Source organism: Vicugna pacos, chromosome 6 (genome assembly GCF_048564905.1).
Source record: "Vicugna pacos chromosome 6, VicPac4, whole genome shotgun sequence".
Classification (NCBI taxonomy): Eukaryota; Metazoa; Chordata; class Mammalia; order Artiodactyla; family Camelidae; genus Vicugna; species Vicugna pacos.
Window position 1 is genome coordinate 32755260 of NC_132992.1, and position 20905 is coordinate 32776164.

The 20905-nt window shown below is 41.9% G+C and overlaps 2 protein-coding genes and 1 long non-coding RNA gene across 10 annotated transcripts in view; 1 reads left to right on the top strand and 2 right to left on the bottom strand.

The window, feature by feature from the left end:
• Positions 1-2128: 2128 nt before the first annotated feature.
• On the bottom strand, positions 2129-3559 carry LOC107034855 (uncharacterized). The gene is made up of 2 exons (XR_001460379.3): positions 3369-3559; positions 2129-2422 (listed from the first exon to the last, which is right to left on the bottom strand). It is a non-coding gene; the product is annotated as an uncharacterized lncRNA (long non-coding RNA).
• Positions 3543-16906, top strand: OXA1L (OXA1L mitochondrial inner membrane insertase). 2 transcript variants are annotated; one of them, XM_031678826.2, is made up of 10 exons: positions 3543-3642; positions 4108-4269; positions 12955-13171; positions 14927-15070; positions 15328-15413; positions 15601-15765; positions 15945-16049; positions 16141-16303; positions 16390-16470; positions 16556-16906. In XM_031678826.2, the coding sequence occupies exons 1-10, from the start codon at positions 3580-3582 to the stop codon at positions 16681-16683; spliced, it is 1314 nt and encodes a 437-aa protein (XP_031534686.1). In that variant the 5' UTR covers positions 3543-3579; the 3' UTR covers positions 16684-16906. The 2 variants fall into 2 exon arrangements, with proteins under 2 accessions (XP_031534686.1, XP_006217278.2); XM_006217216.4 differs by having other exon boundaries at positions 3552-3642; positions 12958-13171.
• A 422-nt stretch (positions 16907-17328) lies between these two features.
• Positions 17329-20905, bottom strand: part of SLC7A7 (solute carrier family 7 member 7) — a 31918-nt gene continuing 28341 nt past the window's right edge. For all 7 annotated transcript variants that reach the window (XM_006217217.4, XM_072962794.1, XM_072962797.1 and 4 more), the window contains 6 exons: positions 20168-20291; positions 19810-19913; positions 19418-19514; positions 18472-18621; positions 18085-18268; positions 17329-17853 (listed from right to left, as the gene is read on the bottom strand). In XM_006217217.4, the coding sequence (XP_006217279.1) occupies positions 17747-17853; positions 18085-18268; positions 18472-18621; positions 19418-19514; positions 19810-19913; positions 20168-20291 (766 nt within the window). In that variant the 3' untranslated portion in view covers positions 17329-17746. The remainder of the gene's footprint in view (positions 17854-18084; positions 18269-18471; positions 18622-19417; positions 19515-19809; positions 19914-20167; positions 20292-20905) is intronic.

A 20905-nucleotide genomic window follows, 5' to 3' on the forward strand; every position in this document is an offset into this window, starting at 1 on the left:
TTATTGGACCACCACCAAACCCCTTTGTTCACATACCATTTGTGGCTGCTTTCACACAGCAATGAGAGTTCAACAGTTGTCACAGAGACCATGTGGTCCACAAAGCCTAAAATATTTTCTTTCCAGCCCTTTGCAGATAACGTTTGCTGACCCCTGGGATGGAATAGAGTTTGCTTCATTCTGTTATTAAACTTCCTAAAATCCCCTCTCTTGTGTCATTTTCCTGCCTTCAAATTATTTTTCTTGTCTACATAATAAAACCAAAAGTCCACAGCTTCTCAGGATTCAATGTTTCCCCAAACCTGATGCCAAATGTACTCAATGTTTAAATCAATGATTTAGTGAGATGATGAATATAGCTTAGCACGATGCTCAGCACATAGCAAACAATCACTAATACAGGCATCACTCTTGTTACTTCAGCTCTCCTCCTACCGTTACCCACCATGTATCATTTTGCTCACACTTGCCCCATTTTTTGTTTCTGATATTTTCAATAATATACCAATCACTTTTTAAAACAGTGCTATAAACTGAATTGTATCTCCCCAAAATTCATATGTTGAAATTCTTACTCCCAATACCTTAGAGTATAACTGTATTTAGAGATAAGATCTTCCATGAAGTTAAAATGAGACCTTTAGGATGAGCCCTAATCCAATGTGACCAGTGTCCTTATAAGAGAGGAAATTTGGACACAACGGGGTGATCCCAGAAACATGTTCAGACAAAGGGGCAACCATGTAGACACAGAAGGAAGATGGCTGTCTGCAAGCCAAGGAGAAAGGCCCCAGAGGGAAGCAAACCTGCTGACACTTTGAGCTTGGACTTCTAGCCTCCAAAATTATGAGAAAATTAATTTCTGTTGTTTAAGTCACCTAGCCTGTGGTAATAATGTTATGGCAGCCTTAACAAACTAACACAAATAGTATCTAGGAATATAAATGAAATATAAAATCAATGTAAGAAATGTTAAAATTATAGAAGAATATAAAAATGGAAATGAAACATCACCCATAATTTCACCACCTTGAGATTATCATAATAAAATGTTTGGTATGTTTTCTTCCAGGGTTTTTCCCTAAGATACATAATTTATTTTTTATTTTCATAAAATTAACATCACAATGTACTTATAGTTTTATATCCTAGTTCTTTTACATAATTATAAACTTTTTTTACTAAATCATGAACATTTTTCCATTGGGTAGAATTATTACAGTTCAAATGCACATACACATTATGTTGCATGTAAATACATATATACAGTATATTTCACTTTTTTTAGTTTACATGTAGGTACTGATCAGTTTCTAAGAGCAGATTAGAGCTTTAGCTTTTTAAACTTACATAGTTATCAAAGGAATAAAGCCAACTACAAAATAAGAATCAACAGAATGTGGTAATCCAGTCATAAAGAAGTCAAATGTGCTTATGAATATTCAAGAAATCAATTATCTTAGTTATAATAAGTAGTTCATTTTTGTCCTTATTATTATTGTTATTATTTTTTAGATTCCTCATATAAATGTCATATGGCATTTTTCTTTCTCTTTCTGGCCCACTTCACTTAGAATGACAATCTTCAGGTCCATCCATATTGCTGCAAATGGCATTATTTTGTTCTTTTTTATGGCTGAGTAGTGTTCCATTGAATATATGTACCACATCTTCTTTATCCAGTCACCTGTTGATGGACATTTGGGTTGCTTCCATGTCTTGGCTATTGTAAATAGTGCTGCTATGAACACTGGGATGCATGTGTCTTTTTGAATTTTATTTTTCTCCAGATACATGCCCAGCAATGGGATTGCTGGATCACATGGTAAGTTTCTTTTCAGTTTTTTTTTCTTTGTTTTGTTTTAGGGGGCAGATAATTAGGTTTATTTATTTATTTTAATGGTGGTACTGGGGATTGAACCCAGGAGCTCGTGCATGCTGAGCACTTGCTCTACTACTGAGCTACACCCTCCCCCTCTTTTCAGTTTTTTAAGGAACCTCCATAGCAGACCTGTTAGCTTTAGTAGTAAGGAAATGCTCTCTTCCCAAATACAAATACCTAGTCACATTAACGTTAGAATACATTTCAGTGATCTACTGCCACACAGCAAAGTACTCCAAAACTTAGTGGCTTACAACCACAATCACTGTATTTGCTTGTCATTTTGCAACTTGGGCAGAGCTAGGCAGAGCAAGCAGCCTATCTCCCTCCACATGGAGTCACTCTTAAATTAGCTCCAGTAGGCTGAAGAACCCACTTCCAAAAATGGCCTTCTTCATAGAGCTGTAGTGTTGGTGGTAACTGTTGGCTGGGAGCTTAACTGGAGCTGTTAGCCAAGTCCTCAGTGCTCCTCCTTGTGGTTAGGCTGGGTTTTTCACAGCATGGAAGTCTGAGAAGTCAAACTTCAATAGGCAGCTTCCCCTTGAAAGCAAAAGTAGGAGCTATTAAATCTTCTTAAGGCATGGGCCTAAAATGCATTCTAAGGATAAATGTTAAGTCACAGGCTAGTCCACATTCAAGAGGAGGGAACTATCAGCGGCGCAAAACTGGAAGGTAAGATCCATTTGGGGCCACCGAAGTCCACCATTTGAGTTTTTTTCTGTCCGTTTTGTTTTTGTTACCAAGAGTTCTGTAGCTATCATCACCTCTAACTGTATTTATTTTTCAAAGTAACCTTTAAAAAGCTTATTTACAACAGTGTCCAACATACGTGACTGATATGTCATACCCCCTAATTATTATTAATTCTGAATTATATTTCTTTGCTTTCTATTTTTACAGTTTCTGTCAGGTACATTTATAACCATCCAAAATATCAGTGATTGAAATCATTTCAGGTTACTGTACTTTTCCCAATCTATACTTTATTATTCAAAAAGCACTTTTCAGTTTGAGAGACTTTGTAGGGGTTCAAATATAGTCAACTCCCACCTTTCTGAGGAGTACTTTTTTTTCTTTGGAGGAGGGGAATTTCACCTCATACTCTAGAAATGCTTTCAGTTTCAAGAACCCTAGCAACCTAGACTTAAGAGTCTAGGCAATAAAAACCTTCAATCATCTTACACAACAGAATCTAGAGAGAGGTTCCAAGCTTGCTGCAGGTGGTTCCTTCCCTAGAAGTTCGTTCCCTCAATGTCTGTCAAACTCCAAACTACCCTCAAATTCCTCTAGATTTGCGATTACAATATTACCTAGCAATAAAAATCGAACATCACTGCGCAGGAAAAAACCCCACACCAAGCACTGCCAAGACTGTCCAGAGGGTATTTTTCACTCAACAAATCGTAGGAGAATCGCAGACTTAGCGGACGGAGAAATACTTGCGAGTCATGCAGCCAGTAACGGAAACCGGTTATGTGGTTCTTACCTTCAATCTCCCGAAAACTCTGTGCGCGAGCTTGTGAACGCGGGCCTTTGCGGCTTCTTACCCACTTCAAATATGGCCGCCAAGCTCCAGTCTTCTTTACCTCCGAGAGCGGCGACAGCTCTGGCTTCACGCCCATTTCCAAAAGGGCCTATTCCCGCGAGGCTGCGGTTCTGAGTGCGCAGGCGCGAACGGAAGTCCTCTTTCCGGAAAAATGGCGCTGCGGTTGATGTGCGGACGCCGGGAGCTTCTGCGCCTGCTACGACCCCAGCGTCAGGTAAGGATGCCCCGGGGCTGAGCGCCGGGTTGCCACCCTGTCCCTGTGACCCAAGCCAGGGACGGCTCGTGCTGTGGGCATGAGCAGACGCTGACCTCACCGGGACCTGCGTCTCATAACCTCGGGTCACATGAGGACGCCGGAGGGTTACGTCCCCGACGCCGTGGGCTCGGCAGCCCGTGTCGTGCTCTGTTCCCTGGAAACAAGCGTCATCCCTTCCACGAAAACCTGAACCTCAATCTCTGGGCGCCCGGGTGGGTCTGCAGTAGCTGAGATACAGGACTCACTGGTTGCATACCTTCAGGCTGGGGTGTCTGAGAGTGGGGAGTAGCAATGTCCTTACCTGTGGTAGGGGGCTGCCTGACTTTTGGGGAGGGCGGTGGGGGGGGCTGAGGGGGGAAATGAGAATAAATAATAAGTGACTTCTCCCGATAAAAGGATTCCATTCTCCTTTTACTCACTCAGTTCCACAGCGTTGCAGGGCGCTACCAGTGGCCCCAGAAACCACTGACAGCTGGGCTCCGGTTCCCAGCCGGCCAGTGCTGCCGGCACGAGCACTATGTCCTCCTCATGGCCCCAGGCCCACGCGGCCTCAGTACCTCTGCCATCTCCTTTGCAGAAGCCCAGGTAAGAGGACTTTTGTCTCTGCAACATTAGGAGTGGTGCGTCTTTCTTGATCTGTTCTTACTTTCTTTTGACTAGGAGGAGGGGAATGTGGAGCAGAGTTCTTGTCCACACTCCATGTACCTCCCCAAAATGATAGCATCTCTGCTTGGGATAGCGTTTCAAATCCGTGGGGAAATGATTGAGAGACAGCAAGAGAGGTTTTCCTTATATACAAGGTGTTGTTTATATGGTGTCAAGAATGGTATCAAGCTACTGATGGTGATAATGTCTGTTTATATGTCTGTGTACACATTATACACATGAGATGTCAGTACCTCCAGATAATGCTAGCAGAATTAAGTTTTTAAAACAGTTCTATGTAATTGACTTAAATGTAAGCACTTACAAATTAAATATTTCTGAATATAATGGAAACTGGCCAAAATAAATTTCAGATTCTTGTGATCTAGAAAATATTCCATACTAAATTAATATCTGGCATTAAACCTAGCTTAAGCATGTTGATCTGATCAATACAGACATGTCTTATTGTACTTAGGTTAACTGAAGGTCAATAAGCTTATGTTATTTCTGTTGCAGGGTTGTCAGCAAGAAAAAAATTAACTTGGTGATATTTTCATAAGTTATAAAATGAAGGCAAATGAGATAGAGTTGTCAACTGGGGGGAAAAAAAGCACAACCTAACAGTTGAGAATTGTATTTTATTTAGGGCATTACTGAGGACTTAAGCCCAGATACAGCCTCTCAGCTCTGAGGAACTGTTCCTACGAGGTAAGGGAGGAGCCAGGATATATAGGAGTTTTGAAGAAAAAAAAAAAAATAACAACAACAGGTAGTCGGAACATCGAAAGATTACTGCTAATTAAAGAAAAACCAGACATCTCAAAAGTTGTCTTTTGTAAAAGTTTAGTGCTTTTCTGTATATGGAAAGATGCAAGAGTCTGCGCTCATTGAAATCATTCCCTTGATATACATGTTAACTACCTAGGGCCAGTATCCTGTTTTTCTCCATCCTGAATCCTCTTGGAGTACTCGTTCTGGGTGACTGATGGTCCCAGCGTCTTTTGTTTGCTGATATGGCAGGCAACATTCCTCATCCACAGGACCTCTTCTTGATAAATTGAATCAATGTTTGGGAGGCACTTCATGACCAATTTTGTTCCACAGTGCTAGGAAGTCTCATTCCTAGATCAGGGGAAGATTCTGCTGATAGGCCATTCAGTGCTGATTTTGGGATCGGGCCCTGTTGATAATCTAAATTTTCTGAATCACCTGTCTTACTAGTCTGTTATGATCCAGGCAATATTTTCCCTTGCTGCTGCTTCCGATATCTAGAATTGCACTATTACAATTAATCTGTATAGGGTCATAATATATGATCAACTATCTCAAGATTTTTAGCCATCATTAATTTCATTCAATGTCTCATTACACAATGGGTAATGCAAAAGACAATCTTATAAAATAGACAGGATAAGTACTATAGGTAGTAACGTTAATAAGATCATAATACAGCAAAGAGAGTCATAAAGGATTCGGAAACAAAGAGAACAAATTAAAAGAATGATTAGTATAACTAGTTGTAATCTGGTCACAATAAATCATCAAGTCCACAGGGGAGCCAGCTGGAGAAGACAAATTCTGGAAGGATCAGGTAGAGAAAAAGATAAATATTTCATCTTTATTTACAAAGGTATACTATATCAGCTTGCTGTAGGTCATAGTGTAAGAGAAGAGATTTTACTGGATAAGAAAGATTAAAAGCCAGTATATTTAATATAACTGAAAAATTGTGCTCTACACTGGAAATTGACACAACATTGTAAACTGACTATAACTCAGTTTTTTAAATGTTTTTAAAAATACATAAATAAAATAGAAGCATTTTAAAATATTGTAACAAAAAAAAAGCCAGTGTATTTCAGAAAATTATAAATCATATTTGTCAGTTCACTCAGTCCCATGTAATAAATTACTGTTGATCTGGATGAAGTCATCAGGTTTTTCAATAGTTTTATACCTTCTTACCCAGGTCAATGATATGATCTGAAAGTTATCAGAAACTTTTATTTGTCAAAAAGTTCTTTTTATGAATCTTCTTGAAGATCTTCACTTTATAAAAGCACTAGAGTAAAACATTGGTTATCTATAAACAACAAAAGACTTAAAACAGCATCTTTAAAGATCTGATTACAATGTAATTGACAAGAAACGGGTATATCTGTGACATACAACATTTTAAGATAATACTAGAATTATGACTGATACATTATACCAGGATGTTTCAGATTTTTAGGAATTCCATAGAAATTTTGGAATATCTATATTAATGATATTTACTTATACAGTATAACCCAAAAGGTTTATCTCCAGTCATTTGATAATGTTTCTCAAGTAATTTAATATACCAAATAAGCCTAATTAGTTTATCATTTCTCTCTGAGATGCCTCGGGTTTTTTTTTTTTGAAACATTCCAGAGTTAGCTGGAGGGTAAAATAACTTAATTTGTTACTTGAGAAGTTTGTCAAAAATATCAAAAAGGTTTCAGAACATTTGGTCAAATAGGATCATGGATCACTGTGAAACAGTACTTATTTACTTAACCAAAGTAACAAAAGATTTCAAGAACAAATACAGATTACTTAAAGGCAAAGAAACTCATACAATCTGTTATCAAAAATAGAATTTTAAAAAACTGTTCTCTTAACAGGGAGAAGAAAACTAATCCTGCACTAGCCTACTTTTTATAACAAAATTGTTACCTAATTAATTACACATATTACAACTTTAACCTTTAAGATCCTTAATCTTGCACAACTCTGAACATACTAAAAGCCAATGGATTGATGGATTACATACTTTGAATGAACTGTATAATATGTGAATTATATCTCAGTCAAGTTTAAAATACCTTTGGTATGATAGTGGGGAATGAACATTCAATTCTAGTTCCTTGTGAAATCTCCAAACAGAGTTTAATCCTCTGGGTGGGGAGGGTATAGCTCTGTGGTAGGATAGCCTGCTTAGCATGCACAAGGTCCTGGGTTCAGTCCCCAGTCCCTCCATTATAAATAAATAAACCCAGTTACCTCTCCCCTGACAAAGAAATAGTTAATCCTCTGGCTGTAGTGGTTCTTTGGCACTACACACTCTAAATTTGCTGACCATACAACAGTGAGGCTTCTTTGCAAATGAGTCAGGTCAAATAACCCCAATATATAATGAAATCAGCCATTTTTGCAATCATAAGTAACTTTTGAAGTTTGCAGTCATAGAGACGGACTGATAAGAAAAATTATCCAGAACTCAGAAATAAACTAAAAGGACAACTAGATGTCTTATCAGCATCATACAGGAGCATGGCCTAAGAAGCCTGCCTAAAAATCATCTGACTCTAGAAATATGCACCTTTCTTTAATTTACTATTTACTGTTAATTAGGGTCAAGACATTTTACAGCTCTGTAAAGTTAGACGCTAACTTTAGAAAGTTTGATAAGGTATAGTTTGGTCGGTTGGTTGGTTTGTCCAGAAGAGATGCAAATTATTTCTGTCTGATAGAAAAGATAGCCCCAAAAGTTGTGTTTTTCTTGCCCTGTAGGGCATTAACTAATTTTGCATCTAACATCAGTATTTTGTCAGCATTCTTTGTCATCCTACTGTCCTTCATTAAACATCTAAATAAAACTTTGATACATGCTGAAACAATATATATACATATAAAAATCAAAAATTAAAAAATTAAAACCTTAATCTGTAGTGAAAACCAAGAAGCAAGTAATTGTGAACAGTTTGTCATACCAGTATATACTGGTTGGCAAATTTAGGAATATTCCATAACCTTCAGAAACATACATCTTCTCATGGTATAACTTCTTTCCTTAATGTGGTACAAGACATGTGTCTAATAAACCCTAAATATCTTTAGGTTTCCTCTTGTAAGAAGACAAAAGTAATTAAATTTAGACTTGTTTAGCAATTGATATTTCAGTATTTTATCTTACTTGAAATGGCCTGGATATTCAGTGGTTTCCCATCATTTAATTTAGCAAAACTCAAGTTAACAAAAATCTAGAGAAACTATTTCAGATAGACATATCCAGAACATAATTATTTATAAGGAGTTCACCTGAAAACTACCTCATTTACCTTTATTTTATAACTTATGAAAATATCATCATACCAAGTGAATTTCTTTCTTGCTGTCAAACTCTGCAACAGAAATAGCATGAACTTATTGACCTTCAGTTAACCTAAGTACAATAAAAAACATGTCAGTATTGATCAGACCAACATGCTTAAGCTAGCTTTAATATCAGATATTAATTTAATATTGAATTTTCTAGATCACAAGACCCTGAAATTCATTCTGGCCAGTTTCCTTTATATTCAGAAATACTTAATTTGTAAGTGCTTACATTTAAGTCAATTAAATAGAGCTCTTTTAAAAATTTAATTCTGCTAGCATTATCTGGAGGTAGTGACATCTCATATGTATGATGTTTACACACAAACAGACAAAACTAGAAATCTCGTAGTTTCATTTTAAACACTTAGTTATGAATCACATATTAAAATATCAACTTACTAGTTTATAAATAACAGAATAAGTTAAATTTATTTGTTCATGTGGTTAAGGCTTTACTATTTGTGGGAAAGACTTTTAAGATGTGTTTTCTCCTTGATAAACCCTTAAGGAGGCTATGACTTAGATTTTGGATGAGGAAGCCTTTTTAGCAGTTTGAGTTTAAAAAGGCCTTTTCTCTCTTTTTTCCCCCTTGGTTTAAGGTTTTACTTAATTGAGCTAATTAATTAGGCTCAGGCTCAGGCTCAGGTCATTGTGGTCTGTCTGTACATTTCTGATTTGTAGAGATTTGCAAGACAAAGACAGTTGTTTTTAAATCCCCAAAGAACATCTGTTGCCAAAATGATATTGAAAGATTGACTTACCCAATTGTATTTTCTTTTTATTTGCTTTTTATATCAATGAGATTTCTAACTAAACTGAAATTCCAAGAGTTCTATGTTATAGAATTTTGGGGTTTAATTTATCATGCCTTTAAAAGCTTATACAGTGCATTCAACAAAGGCCCTCTCTGAGTTTACAGGTTAAATCCAAAGCAAAATCTCCATTGTTATTTTATTAGCCCCTGAATATTGCTCCTGTTTTTTACTTTATATTGTGCAGGCCCATGTAACCCCATCAGTTTCCTTTAGTATGTTTAATTAATATTTCCTGAGAGGCAGATTCATATGCCCTGTCTTATATTAGGCGGGGGGAGCATTCCCCAGTGAAACGTGTCTATCCTACAGTATAATTAGGCAAAAGAGATGTAACCATCTTATATAAAGCCCATCTAAAATACCCATTTTTAAAAACTTTCATCTCAATTCTTTTAGTTTTTATACCTTTAACTTTAGTTTCTATTAGGACCCCCATCAACAAACCTTTATCTAATAGGGAGTCCAGAGACCTTTCTTTTTATCCTAACTGTATAAAATGGTATTTTTGTATAAAAGGCTATGGGGTCCCTAATGAGGGATTGAGCCAGGGGACTCGGGCCCTTTTGTCAGTCTTTAACTTGATCACTTGGCATAGCTGTTACCCCAAGCAATTGTTGGTCAGGTATCTCAGTGTAATTTTCTAACAGCCTTTAAACACACACACACACGCACATTTTTTTTTTAAACTGGGGTAAAAATAGCAGACTTGTTTGGAGCTCCTTAATGTGATCCCTTTAACCCGTCCAAACCTTAGGTTATATTGTACCAAAACCTTTTGTTTTAATCCCATTGACTTTTTTTTAAAACTTACCTCATTTCTTAAAACCGTCTAGAGTTTTCCTTGTCTTTTGGGGATGAGTTCCTTTAAAATACCCACCTTGTTGGGAAAAAGTCTTAGACATTCCCTTTAGTTTTTTCTTATTTCCCTGTTAATCAACCTAATTAACGTTAATCGTTCTGATGTTTTTACTAGCATCTGTAAGATCCATTGAGGAGAAGCGGAGACCAAGAATAAGTCCTCCCAAACAAGTTTTTTGTTTTAAACTAAAGAAGTTCTTAGGTTAACCATTATATCTATCTTTTTCTACCTTCTAATTTGGTTTTCTTTTTCCATAGCTACCAATAAATCAGCTGTTTATAATGAGACTCTCTAAAAATTTACCAGTTTAGAGTTTTTCCAATTTAAAGGATCAGTCATTTGGCTGTTAATGAGATATATCTTAATAGTGATTCAAACCAATAAGATGCAAGAAGCATCCCCACAAGACAGTGTGAAGAATGTTGCCTAAACAAGATCCAGAAAGTTTACTCCCAAAAATAGTCTAAGAAAGTAAAGTCCTTCGCTGTACAGGCTGACGCAATGAAGATTAAGATGGCAAAATGCCCCTGAGAGTTGGCACAGTCAAAAAAAAAAAAAAGACTGCTCAGAATCACAGTCTGTTTGATTGGCTGCCAAATGTACAAAATGTGTGTGCCTTCTGGATGGCAGAGAACAAGTTCTCAAAACACACACACGTAGATGCAGGCACACGCTTAAGAAGATCAGGTGGAACGTTTATATCTCAAAGGAGAAAAATGCAAGATACCCCTAGAAGAACTTGTGTTTCTTTAAGGTCGGAATTCTGAAAAGGTATTTTATGAAGCCTGCTTTTTGTAACTTAACTGCACGTGCAATAAAAGAGCCCCATATTGACCGTTTTCAGGGCAAGGTTTCCTTTAATTCCCAATTAAGTAAGTACTTGTAAGTGGAAGTTTTGTACGTACATAAACTTGGCTGGAGTGTCATTTGGAGGCAAAGATGTTAGGGGAGCCTGTCAGTCACCCAATCCAGACTGCTCAGTGTCTCGACTGAGCAATAACCAGTGTCTTTCAACTGAGTTCCTCCAGTAGCTTTCAGCTGTGGAGTTACTCCCCAGTATCTTTCAGCTGGGGAGCCAGGTACCTGTTAGACACAGCCAAATAAAATTCAGGATCATCAAGCAATAATCAGGAGATCCAAGAATCAGTAGAAACTTGCCCAGATTCATCTGGACTCTGAGGCAGATGGGCAGGAGGCTCTGGATCCTCATAGAATTGAGGCAAAGGAGAGAGATCTTCTCTGGGCCCCTTTGTGGTAGCCAAAAGTGTTGACTGGAAGGGAAAAAAAATACACAGACTAAAGTTGAGAACTATGTTTTGTTTGGCAGACTTGCTGAGGACTTAAGCCCAGAAGACAGCCTCTCAGAGAGCTCTGAGGGACTACTCCAAAGAGGTAAGGGAGGAGCCAGGATGTATGGGAGTTTTATTTAAAAAAAAGAAACAAAAAAACAAGTAGTTGGAATATCAGATTACTGCTAATTAAAGAAAAAACAGACATCTCAATTTAATGAGTTTAGTATTTTTCTGTGTACATAAAGATGTAAGAGTCTGGGCTTCCTGAAATCATTCCTTTGATACGTGCCTTAACTATCTAGGGCCAGTATCCTGTTTTTCTCCATCCCAAATCCCCCCAGGGTGCCCAGTGTAGGGTGGCTGCTGGGTTGATGTCTGCAACATCCTTTGTTTACTGATAGGGCAGGTGACATTCTTTGTCCACATAAGACAGACAATCCAGAAAATTTTGGATTATCAACAGGGCCTGATCCAAAATTAGCACATTGAGTGGAATATCACCAGAGTCTTCGCCTGATCTAGGAATGAGCCTTCCTAGCATCGTGGGACAAAATTGATCATGAAGTGCCTCCCAAACACTGCTCGAATTTATGACCGAGAAGGGAACACTGAGGCCAAAGAAGGTCACCTGCCATATCAGTAAACAAAGCATGTCGGGGCCATCAAGCCATGAGCCACTGCAGCCACCCACTAAGATGCACCCTGAGGGGATTCAGGATGGAGAAAGACAGAACACTGGCCCTGGATAGTTAAGGTGCATAGCAAAGGGATGATTTCAGTAAGCCCAGACTCTTGCATCTTTCCATACATAGAAAAGCATAAATTCATTAACTTGAGATGTCTGATTTTTCTTTAATTAGCTGTCATCTTTTGGTGTTTGATTACCTGGTTTTTGGGTTTGAGGAGGGGTTCTTTTTTCTTTTTTTTCCTTCAAAAACTCATATATCCTGGCTTCTCCCTTACCTCTTCAAAACAGTCCCTCAGAGGTAAGAGGCTATGTTCTGGGCTTAAGTCCTCGATAATGCCCAAAATAAAACACAATTCTCAACTGTTAGGTTGTGCTTTTCTTTTTTCCCCCAGTGGACACAATTTATAATTGTGTATCTGTGATTATAACTTGAATATCCATGATTTCATGGACATTAATATTTCTGAGGATGAGACCAGGTAGATATTTTGGTCTTGAAAACTGAGTTGTCTAAAGAAAAAGCATAATAGTTTCAATATATGCAAAATCTTGTGCCAGTGACACTCAAGTCAGTGAAGTTTAGTAAACACTGATACAAGAAATAACTTCCCAACATGAAGCAGCACCATGAAATCTTACTGAGAAACTTATCTTCCTGCCTAGAGGGGAAAATAAAGTGTCCTTTTTTAAGTTTTGGATTCTGTGGACAGTGTAGGCTCCCCTGGGAGAACGAGAAAGCAGGGAGTTTGAGAGTATCGCCCCACTATTGGTTGTCATAAGGAGACCCTTGATTTGTGTGTCCCCTCTACTGACTATGACACATGGCTTTTTTTCTCCCTCCAGCAGGTTCAGGCCCCTCCAGTCATTCCTGCACCACCGCCACCCACAGCAGCAACTGAGGTGGCTTCTGGAGACACTGCAGATATAGTCCACGCTGCTGCAGAACAGAGCTTCTCTGAACTGGGGCTGGGGTCATTCACCCCAGTGGGACTGATCCAGAACTTACTGGAATTTATGCATGTTAACCTAGGCCTGCCTTGGTGGGGGGCCATTGCTGCATGTAAGGGGTTACCTCCTGTACGAGGGTAGAGGAAATGCGGACTTATAGATAGAACTTTAAAGATAGCAATCCTGTGAGTGGGTTGAGGAAATAGGTGTAGAAGTTTAGGGCTCAGAAAAACAGATGATTCAAATGAGGAATAGAGGCTCATGGTACTTAGATGCACTCTGCTTATATTTCCTAAAGGACATTATAAAAACCACTAGATCATTTGGGATTCAAGAAGTATAGATATTTGAATGTGAGATAGGGTTCGAGTCAGGGGACCTCATTAATAGTGTTGAAGCTGCCCTGGTTAGGAATGCAGAAGGTAGGCCAGGCAGTTAAACCTCAAAATTGGAAGACCCCCACAGTGCTCCCCTTGTAAGCTAAAACTGTGCTTTGAATTCTGTTTCTTCTCACACCTTGCTCCCACGGTCATCCTGTCTCCCTGTATCTTCAGCTTCTTCCGCTTTACTGCGCTGCTCTGACCACATAAATATGCTCAGGCATACTTTGTGTTTCTCGGGGGGAAATTCCTTCCCTTCACTCTGCGTTCACCTTTAACTGCTACCCTCCTCCTTCCTTTATAGCTGCTGTTTAGAAGAGTATTCTGTACCTAGTGGGCTTCTTTCGTTCTCTTCTCTGAGCCTCAGCATTCTGACTCATGCTAACACCACCTCGCTCTAACCGCCAGTGACATCACTGCTCAGTCCACTTTTCTTTTCATACTTGCCTTTTCAGTGTTAGACACTAGACCGTGAACTCTGTCCGTTGGCTTTTGTGACAATCTTTCTAGGTTTTTAGATTTTTTTTTAGGTTTTTTGTTGTTTCTGTTTTTAAGCTTTTTGGGGGGGTGGTAATTGGGTTGGTTTGGTTGGTTGGTTGGTTTTTAGTGGAGGTACTGCGGATTGAACTCAGGACCTCATGCATGCTAAGCATATGCTCTACCACTGAGCTACACCCTCCCCTAGATTGTCTTCTATCTTTCTGACCAAACCTTCTCATCTCCATTGCGCAGTGCTCTACCTGCCCCCCTAGTGCTGGTGTTCTAGGTTCCATCCTTAGCTCCCTTCTCTTTCCAATCCACACCATCCACCATAATGTTGATAAAGCCTAAACCTGTATCACCCCCTGGTCTCATCTCAGCCCAGACCCACTTGCTTCTCTACAGGTACCATAAACTAAGTTAGTATTTGTTGAAGTGATCAGGAAATGTGCAGTGTAAGAAAAGCAGTCGGAAGGAGCTGAAGCAGTAGTTCCACAAGATTACCTCCTGCTCCAGGGATTTCTAGGGCATTGGCTTTCAGACTTCATTCCAGGGAGCGCTAGAGTTCTATACAAGTGCCTCTGAGCAGAGCAAAGGCCAGATCTTAAACAGTCCTGTAGTCAGCCTGCCTCTTCACCTAGGGCAGCTTGATTTTATTTGTTATGTCATATTGGGGTTACACTTAGAGTTGGGACAGAAAAGATTCTATTGATTATAGAAAAGTTTGGAAACCATTAATCTAGAAAAATGGCTTCTTTTTGTTCAGTGAAACAAGATTCCTGATCATTTGCTTAGAGAAGTTAGTGCTAGACTATTTTGATATCAAAGCAGAGGACTGAGCCTCAAAGGAACTAAGTCATACCCTTGCCCTTTGTTTGGGGGCCCTTGGACTTAAGTCACAGGAAGAGACTGGGATAGAGAGCCTTTCAGGGAGGATCTGAAAACCCTCGACCTTCAAGGTGCAGAACGGCTTGAGTTTCACTCCAGCCCTAGTTTGTGTTTCCCAGGTACGGTCCTTGCCCGCTGCCTGGTGTTTCCTCTCATCGTGAAGGGCCAGCGAGAGGCAGCCAAGATCCACAACCACATGCCAGAGATTCAGAAGTTTTCCACCCGCATCAGAGAGGCCAAGTTGACCGGAAACCACACGGAGTGTGAGTCAGTTGGAGAATGAGCGTGGGAGAGGACCACATTTGCACCTTTCCTGATATTCAGCTGAGGGAAGGGAACAACTTAAATGCCCAAGAGTTGCTAGAGTTGGGCAAGTTCTAAAGATTTATTTGCTTCTTAGGCCTAAAGCTTCCAGTGACTGGCCAGGGTCAGGTAGAAATATAATGGGCCAGGTGATGAGATTGGTCACCTCCACCAACACAACTCTTAGCCCAGCCATTAACTTCTCCCCCCTTCACAGTTTACAGGGCCTCCTCGGAGATGACGTTTTACCAGAAGAAGCATGATATTAAACTCTTTAGACCTCTCATCCTGCCTCTGACTCAGGTGAGCAAAAAAACATTTCCCATCTTTAACTACATCCTAAACCAATCAGATTACCTCCCCTGTGTCTCCCATGCCCTGGACCCCCAAAAAGCAGGTGGTGATATTATGCTACATGGGTTTTAATAATGGAGTAATAAACATGTTCCCTCTGCTAAAGGGTCCTGACACTGTTCATCCTGCCTCATAGGCCCCAATCTTCATCTCCTTCTTCATCGCCTTGAGAGAAATGGCCAACCTTCCTGTGCCCAGCCTGCAGACAGGTGGCCTCTGGTGGTTCCAGGATCTCACACTATCCGACCCCACCTACATACTACCTCTGGTGGTCACTGCTACAATGTGGGGTGTCCTTGAGGTAAGCCCAGGTTTGCCAAGTGCCAGGCCTGCAGCGTGGGGAGTGAGGGGAAGTTAGGTGTACAGAGTAGTGCTTCTTGACTCCCTGGAGAAATAGATGGGTAGGAAATTTGAGCCAGGTTCAACCCAAATTGACATACATTTGCTACTCCTCCTCTGCCTTTCCTTTTTTTCCCCCAGTTAGGTGCGGAAACCGGAGTGCAAAGTTCTGACCTTCAGTGGATGAGAAATTTTCTCAGATTGATGCCCCTGGCAGTCTTGCCCATAACTATCCATTTCCCCTCGGTAGGTAATGTCTTAGGGGCTGGCTCCAAACCTTCCATGCAAGCTGACCAGGGATGCAGCTTCTGAGTATCTTCTCTTCCCTCTCGTCCAGGCAGTGTTCATGTATTGGCTCTCCTCCAACATGTTTTCCCTGGGCCAGGTGGCTTGCCTCCGTATTCCAGCCGTACGCACTGTACTTAAAATCCCCCAGCGTGTTGTGCATGACCCTGACAAATTACCTCCACGGGAAGGCTTCATAAAGAGCTTCAAAAGAGGTAAGGGCCTGTTCTCTGTGAACAGGGCCAGGGGAAGGTGGTCTAGAATGGGACCAGGACCAACGGTCTTACTCCTCTTCACACAGGCTGGAAGAATGCCGAAATGACACATCAGCTGCAGGAGCGGGAACGACGCATGCAGAATCACTTGGAGCTGGCAGCCAGGGGTAAGTAGTCCTCGCAGGCTAAATTCTGTCATTTGTTTCTTCCTTTCCTTTGTTCATCAAAACCTGTTCTCTCTTCTTCTCCCAGGCCCCTTACGACAGACTTTTACCCACAACCCTCTGCTACAGCATGGAAAGAATGACCCTGCCAGCACCCCTAACAGCAGCAGCAACAAACCAAAGTCAAAGCATCCCTGGCGTGACACGCTTGGCTGAATTCCGTCCCCTGCTCAGGCTGGCAGGAACTCTGTCTCTTCAGAGGACTCAGCCTTAGAATAAGTTGGATGCTGGGTCCTTGCCCCAGACCTAGAAACTGTGGGACAAGTTGATGTTCATTTTAAAAGTGGATTCCACTACAGACTCTTCACCTAAATGTAAAAGAGCACTGGGGAGCCACGTGTTCTTCCCATCCACAGAATTAGTAAACTTCTCTACTGCACGCTGCTTCCTGACACTGATTAAACAGGGAAATGGATCCTGTGCTTCAGAAAACAGAATCAGCGGGGTGGTGATTGCTCCTGCCAGCCCATGCTCTTAGGAAGCGTCTGTGTTGTAACCTGGCATTAAGGGCTTAGACCCCCACCCCCCACCCCACATGTTTTGTCCCGTCCACATTTGCCTTGCAGTCAGAGGTATGCCGGGTAAGTGGGGACTGTATCTGGAGGAACCACATTCACTTGCCCCAAGGTTACCTGTCTGCTTTTTGTCCTTGAGAAAGTTTGTTTATTTCGTCTGATCTCGGAAGCTAAACAGGGTCAGGCCTGGTTAGTACTTGGATGGGAGAAAGTTTGTTTTCAGGCTTCCTGCCAGGCTAGTGGGAGCAGTCCTAGAGACACCATATAAAATGAAGCCACATAAAGCTTAGGAACATAACCCTTTTATTATCCAGCACCTGTGACGGTTTCATGTCTCTTTAAAGGAGACGAGAAATTTGGAGCATTACTGGCTCTTGCAGTGGAAGAGAAGTGGGCGAGCACACTGGAGGTGAGTGAGCATCTTAGCACGTGGGCATGTGCTGCTGAACAGCTAGGCCCTCACCTGGCATGCTCCCCATCACAGTTTGCTTTATCGACCCTTTAAAAAAATCTGGAACAATATGTAGCAAAACAAATAAATTACTCTCCGTCTCAGAAAGCAAGTTCAAAGATTGCTGAAGCTGCCTGGGAGGCTTCTGGGCATGTGCCTGCAAAGAAGTGAGCGTTCCTTTTCAACTTCTTGGCTCCAGCCAGTAGGAGATGAGAGGCCCCTGCTTTCCACATCTCAAGATTCCTCGTGGTATTTAGTTAGACTTGGGATCTCGTTCCTTGGGCATCTCTCCTCCATCTTCCAGGTCCATCTCTGCAGCAACTGACAGACATAGGACCTGGAGGTACCATGTGATGGATGCTACAAAGAGAAGTTTGAGTTAAAACTGAGAAGAGGTTTAAGTGGGAGGCTGAGTTCAAGTGGCACTGAATGGGGCTAGGCCTGAGAGAACAACTACAGTTAAGCTTTAACCACAGGTAAGGGCTTTGGCAGAGGTGAGCTGGGAGACTAGATTTATGAAAAAGGCAAAAAAACAAAAAACCCACCTCAGGCTATACAGGAGCTGAGCCAACGTGAGGACCCCAGGCTTACCCACAATCCTGCGGAGACAAAGCGGCCGTCTGTTTTCTGGCACTCTGATGATGAGGAAGTAAATGGGCAAGCCTGAGAGGGCGATGCCGACGCCAATGAAGGAGTTGACGGTATCACTGTAGAGCGGAACGGCCACCAGGAAGATGGTGCAGAGGCAGAAGACGATGGGGAAGAAGAGGCTGAGCTGAGGGCACAGACGAAACAACTGGAGGTTAGACAGCTCAGATGGACAGCCAAGGTAACCCACCTCCTGTGGGGATCAGAGCACTGAGCTTTCCTACCCCCTTCACCTCAACACACAACTACCACCAGGTCCCAGGCAAAGGTTACTGAGTAAACGGTCTTGTAAGAATCCGATGGAGCAGAGGTGGGGTGGAGAGGAGTTACCTTGAGAGGACGAGGCCTGTTGGGCTCCTTCCAGCGCAGGTAGAGCTGACCCACGATGGAGAGCCCCACGAAGAACCAGTAGCTGAAGCTGTAGTAGTTGATGAGCTGGAAGATGTCCTCCACGCACAGGTAGATCAGCGCCATGAGACCCTGCAGGCACAAGCCCACGCCAGCTCCTCTCACCGCCTCGGTCACGCAAGGCACTCTACTCCCGTCTGTCTCCCACAAATCCACCCCCCTATCAAGTCCTCAGTCTCCCCAACTGTCCTTTTCTGTTCCCACCCCTCTTACCACCTTAGTTTCAACACCTCGCTCCTTTCCTATTAAGTCAATAGCCTCTCCGTTGATTTTTCTGCCCATCTTCAAACCTTTGCCAGGCTAACCCTCTGTACAGCCCAGCTCAGAGCAACTCCCTACATGGCTTTTGCCCAAGAGCCTCCCAGAATGGCTCTAACTACATCTCCTGCTCTTACCTCCTCCTACCCGACTCCACACTGCTGTACCTCAGGACTTTCCGATGCCATTTCTCTTAACCTAAAAGCCCATCCATCTCTACCATTTGCAGCCCTAACCTTGCAAATCTACTTCAAATTCACTTTCTCCAAGAAGTCTTTCCTCATTCACCCTCTACCCCCATGGAAACAATCGTTTCTTCCCTTAAACACTGCGTCACTCACTATCTGTAACAGCAGTCATGACAATGTAGTCCGTGTACTTTATGCCTTATCCTAGACCAGAGGTCTCCGTTCTTTAGAGAAGATGGATTTTTCTCTTAAGAATCACCGCAGCAGTTAGCACAGTGCCTTGCCCCGGGTGGATGTTCCATCGACAGTTTTTCTATTAGAATCTCCTTTAGAGCTTCTAGGAAGCTAGAACAGTTCTGTCTACTGTTTAATTTAGTTCCCTTCACAATCTGGCCTTCGGCCCCAGGTTTGAGATCACTTACATTGAAGAGCAGAGCCGGCACTGGTGTGAACCGCTCTACGTGAATCATGCAGATGGTATCAGGGAGGTGGCCTTCTCTTGAGCCCACAAAGAAAAGCCTAGTTGGGGTAAGATAAAAGAGGCTGAGAAGCTTGTGGGACACTGGGTGTGGCCTGCTTCATGTGCCACAAGGCCCTCCCCGTCTCTGCCATCGCCCCCTCAAAAGGGTCTGAGTAATACGGAATGGGGCTCCGTATTGAGATTTGTGAGCGCTGTAGGCTGCTGATGGAAACAAGAACAAAGGGGATGTGAATACCATTTAGGGAGCATGATGACAGAGTCCGGGTCCTGTAATCCTACCCTCCCCTGCCATAGCTCTTCGCAATACTCCCCAGTAAAAGATGCCACTCATACCTAGAAGCAGCCACAATGGAGGCATTGAGGCCACCAAAGCAGGATAATGCAACTGCCACTGGAATCGTCCAGTTGAATATTCCAAAAATCTGGTCTGCAAACGTCTAAGGGAAAGGAATGGAAAAGAGTCGTTAGGACTTAACAGGGCTGGAAGGCAAGGACAAGCATGCCCTCAGGTTCCCCTGCTAACAACCCAGCCCTTATTCCATGGTGGGTGTAACAGAACCTTGCTCGCAAGCCCAGCACCCTAAGCATACCCTTTCAAGGACTCGCCCGCTTTCTGGGACTTCCAAGAGCAGCAAGATACCCAGAAGCCCACAAACACACCCTCACCCTTCTGCTAGTGAAAGTCCTTTACCACAGCAACAGCATCGCTGGCCAGGATGTCCCTCATGTCGAGCACGGTGTAATAGGCCACGTTGGTCAAGATGTAGATGATGGTGACAATGGGCATGGAAATGCCAATGGCGAGGGGCAGATTCCTACAGCAAACAGAATAATGGGGACGGGAGTCCACAGTCTCATCCCCGCTGTCCTTCAGTTCTTAGACTCAGCCACACCAACCCCGGGGTGGGGCCTCCCACGGCTTTTCCCCAGTGATTTGGCCTTTAAAGTTGCCTAGGATAGTGGCCTCAGCTCTGAACTCAAGCTAAAGAGCTTCAGGGAGAAGGAATATCACGTTTGGAGAAGGGTCTACACACACACACACGAGATTAACAACTGTCACAGCACAGGAAGGGTTCATGTGTTTTTGGTTTTTTCTTCTACATCTAGCAGTCTCAGTATCAGGATTCCTTCTCTAAGATTGTCAACATTGAAAAATTTGTCTTAAGATTGAGAAATATAAACGAAGAAATTATGGAGGCAAATATTACAGATGAAATCTAACATTTCCAGAGAATAAGATAGGCCCTCAGTAGGAAGAACAATATGTGTAACTGAACAGGCACCTGGGAACTATGTCCATCCCACGGGCTCACTCAGTTTAACCAGTGGCCAAGAGAATGACATAAAGACCCCTCAACGTCCCTGTAGTGGAATAAAGCCAAGAGCTTTACAAATGTTCTCTCTCAGTGAGCCCGGGAGGGGTGGGAAA

Coding starts and splice junctions, on each gene's coding strand:
- OXA1L (XM_031678826.2), top strand. CDS start 3,580: ATGGCGCTGCGGTTGATGTGCGGACGCCGGGAGCTTCTGCGCCTGCTA. Junction 16,304..16,389: donor CATAAAGAGCTTCAAAAGAG/GTAAGGGCCTGT, acceptor CTCTTCACACAG/GCTGGAAGAATGCCGAAATG. Junction 16,471..16,555: donor CTTGGAGCTGGCAGCCAGGG/GTAAGTAGTCCT, acceptor TTCTTCTCCCAG/GCCCCTTACGACAGACTTTT.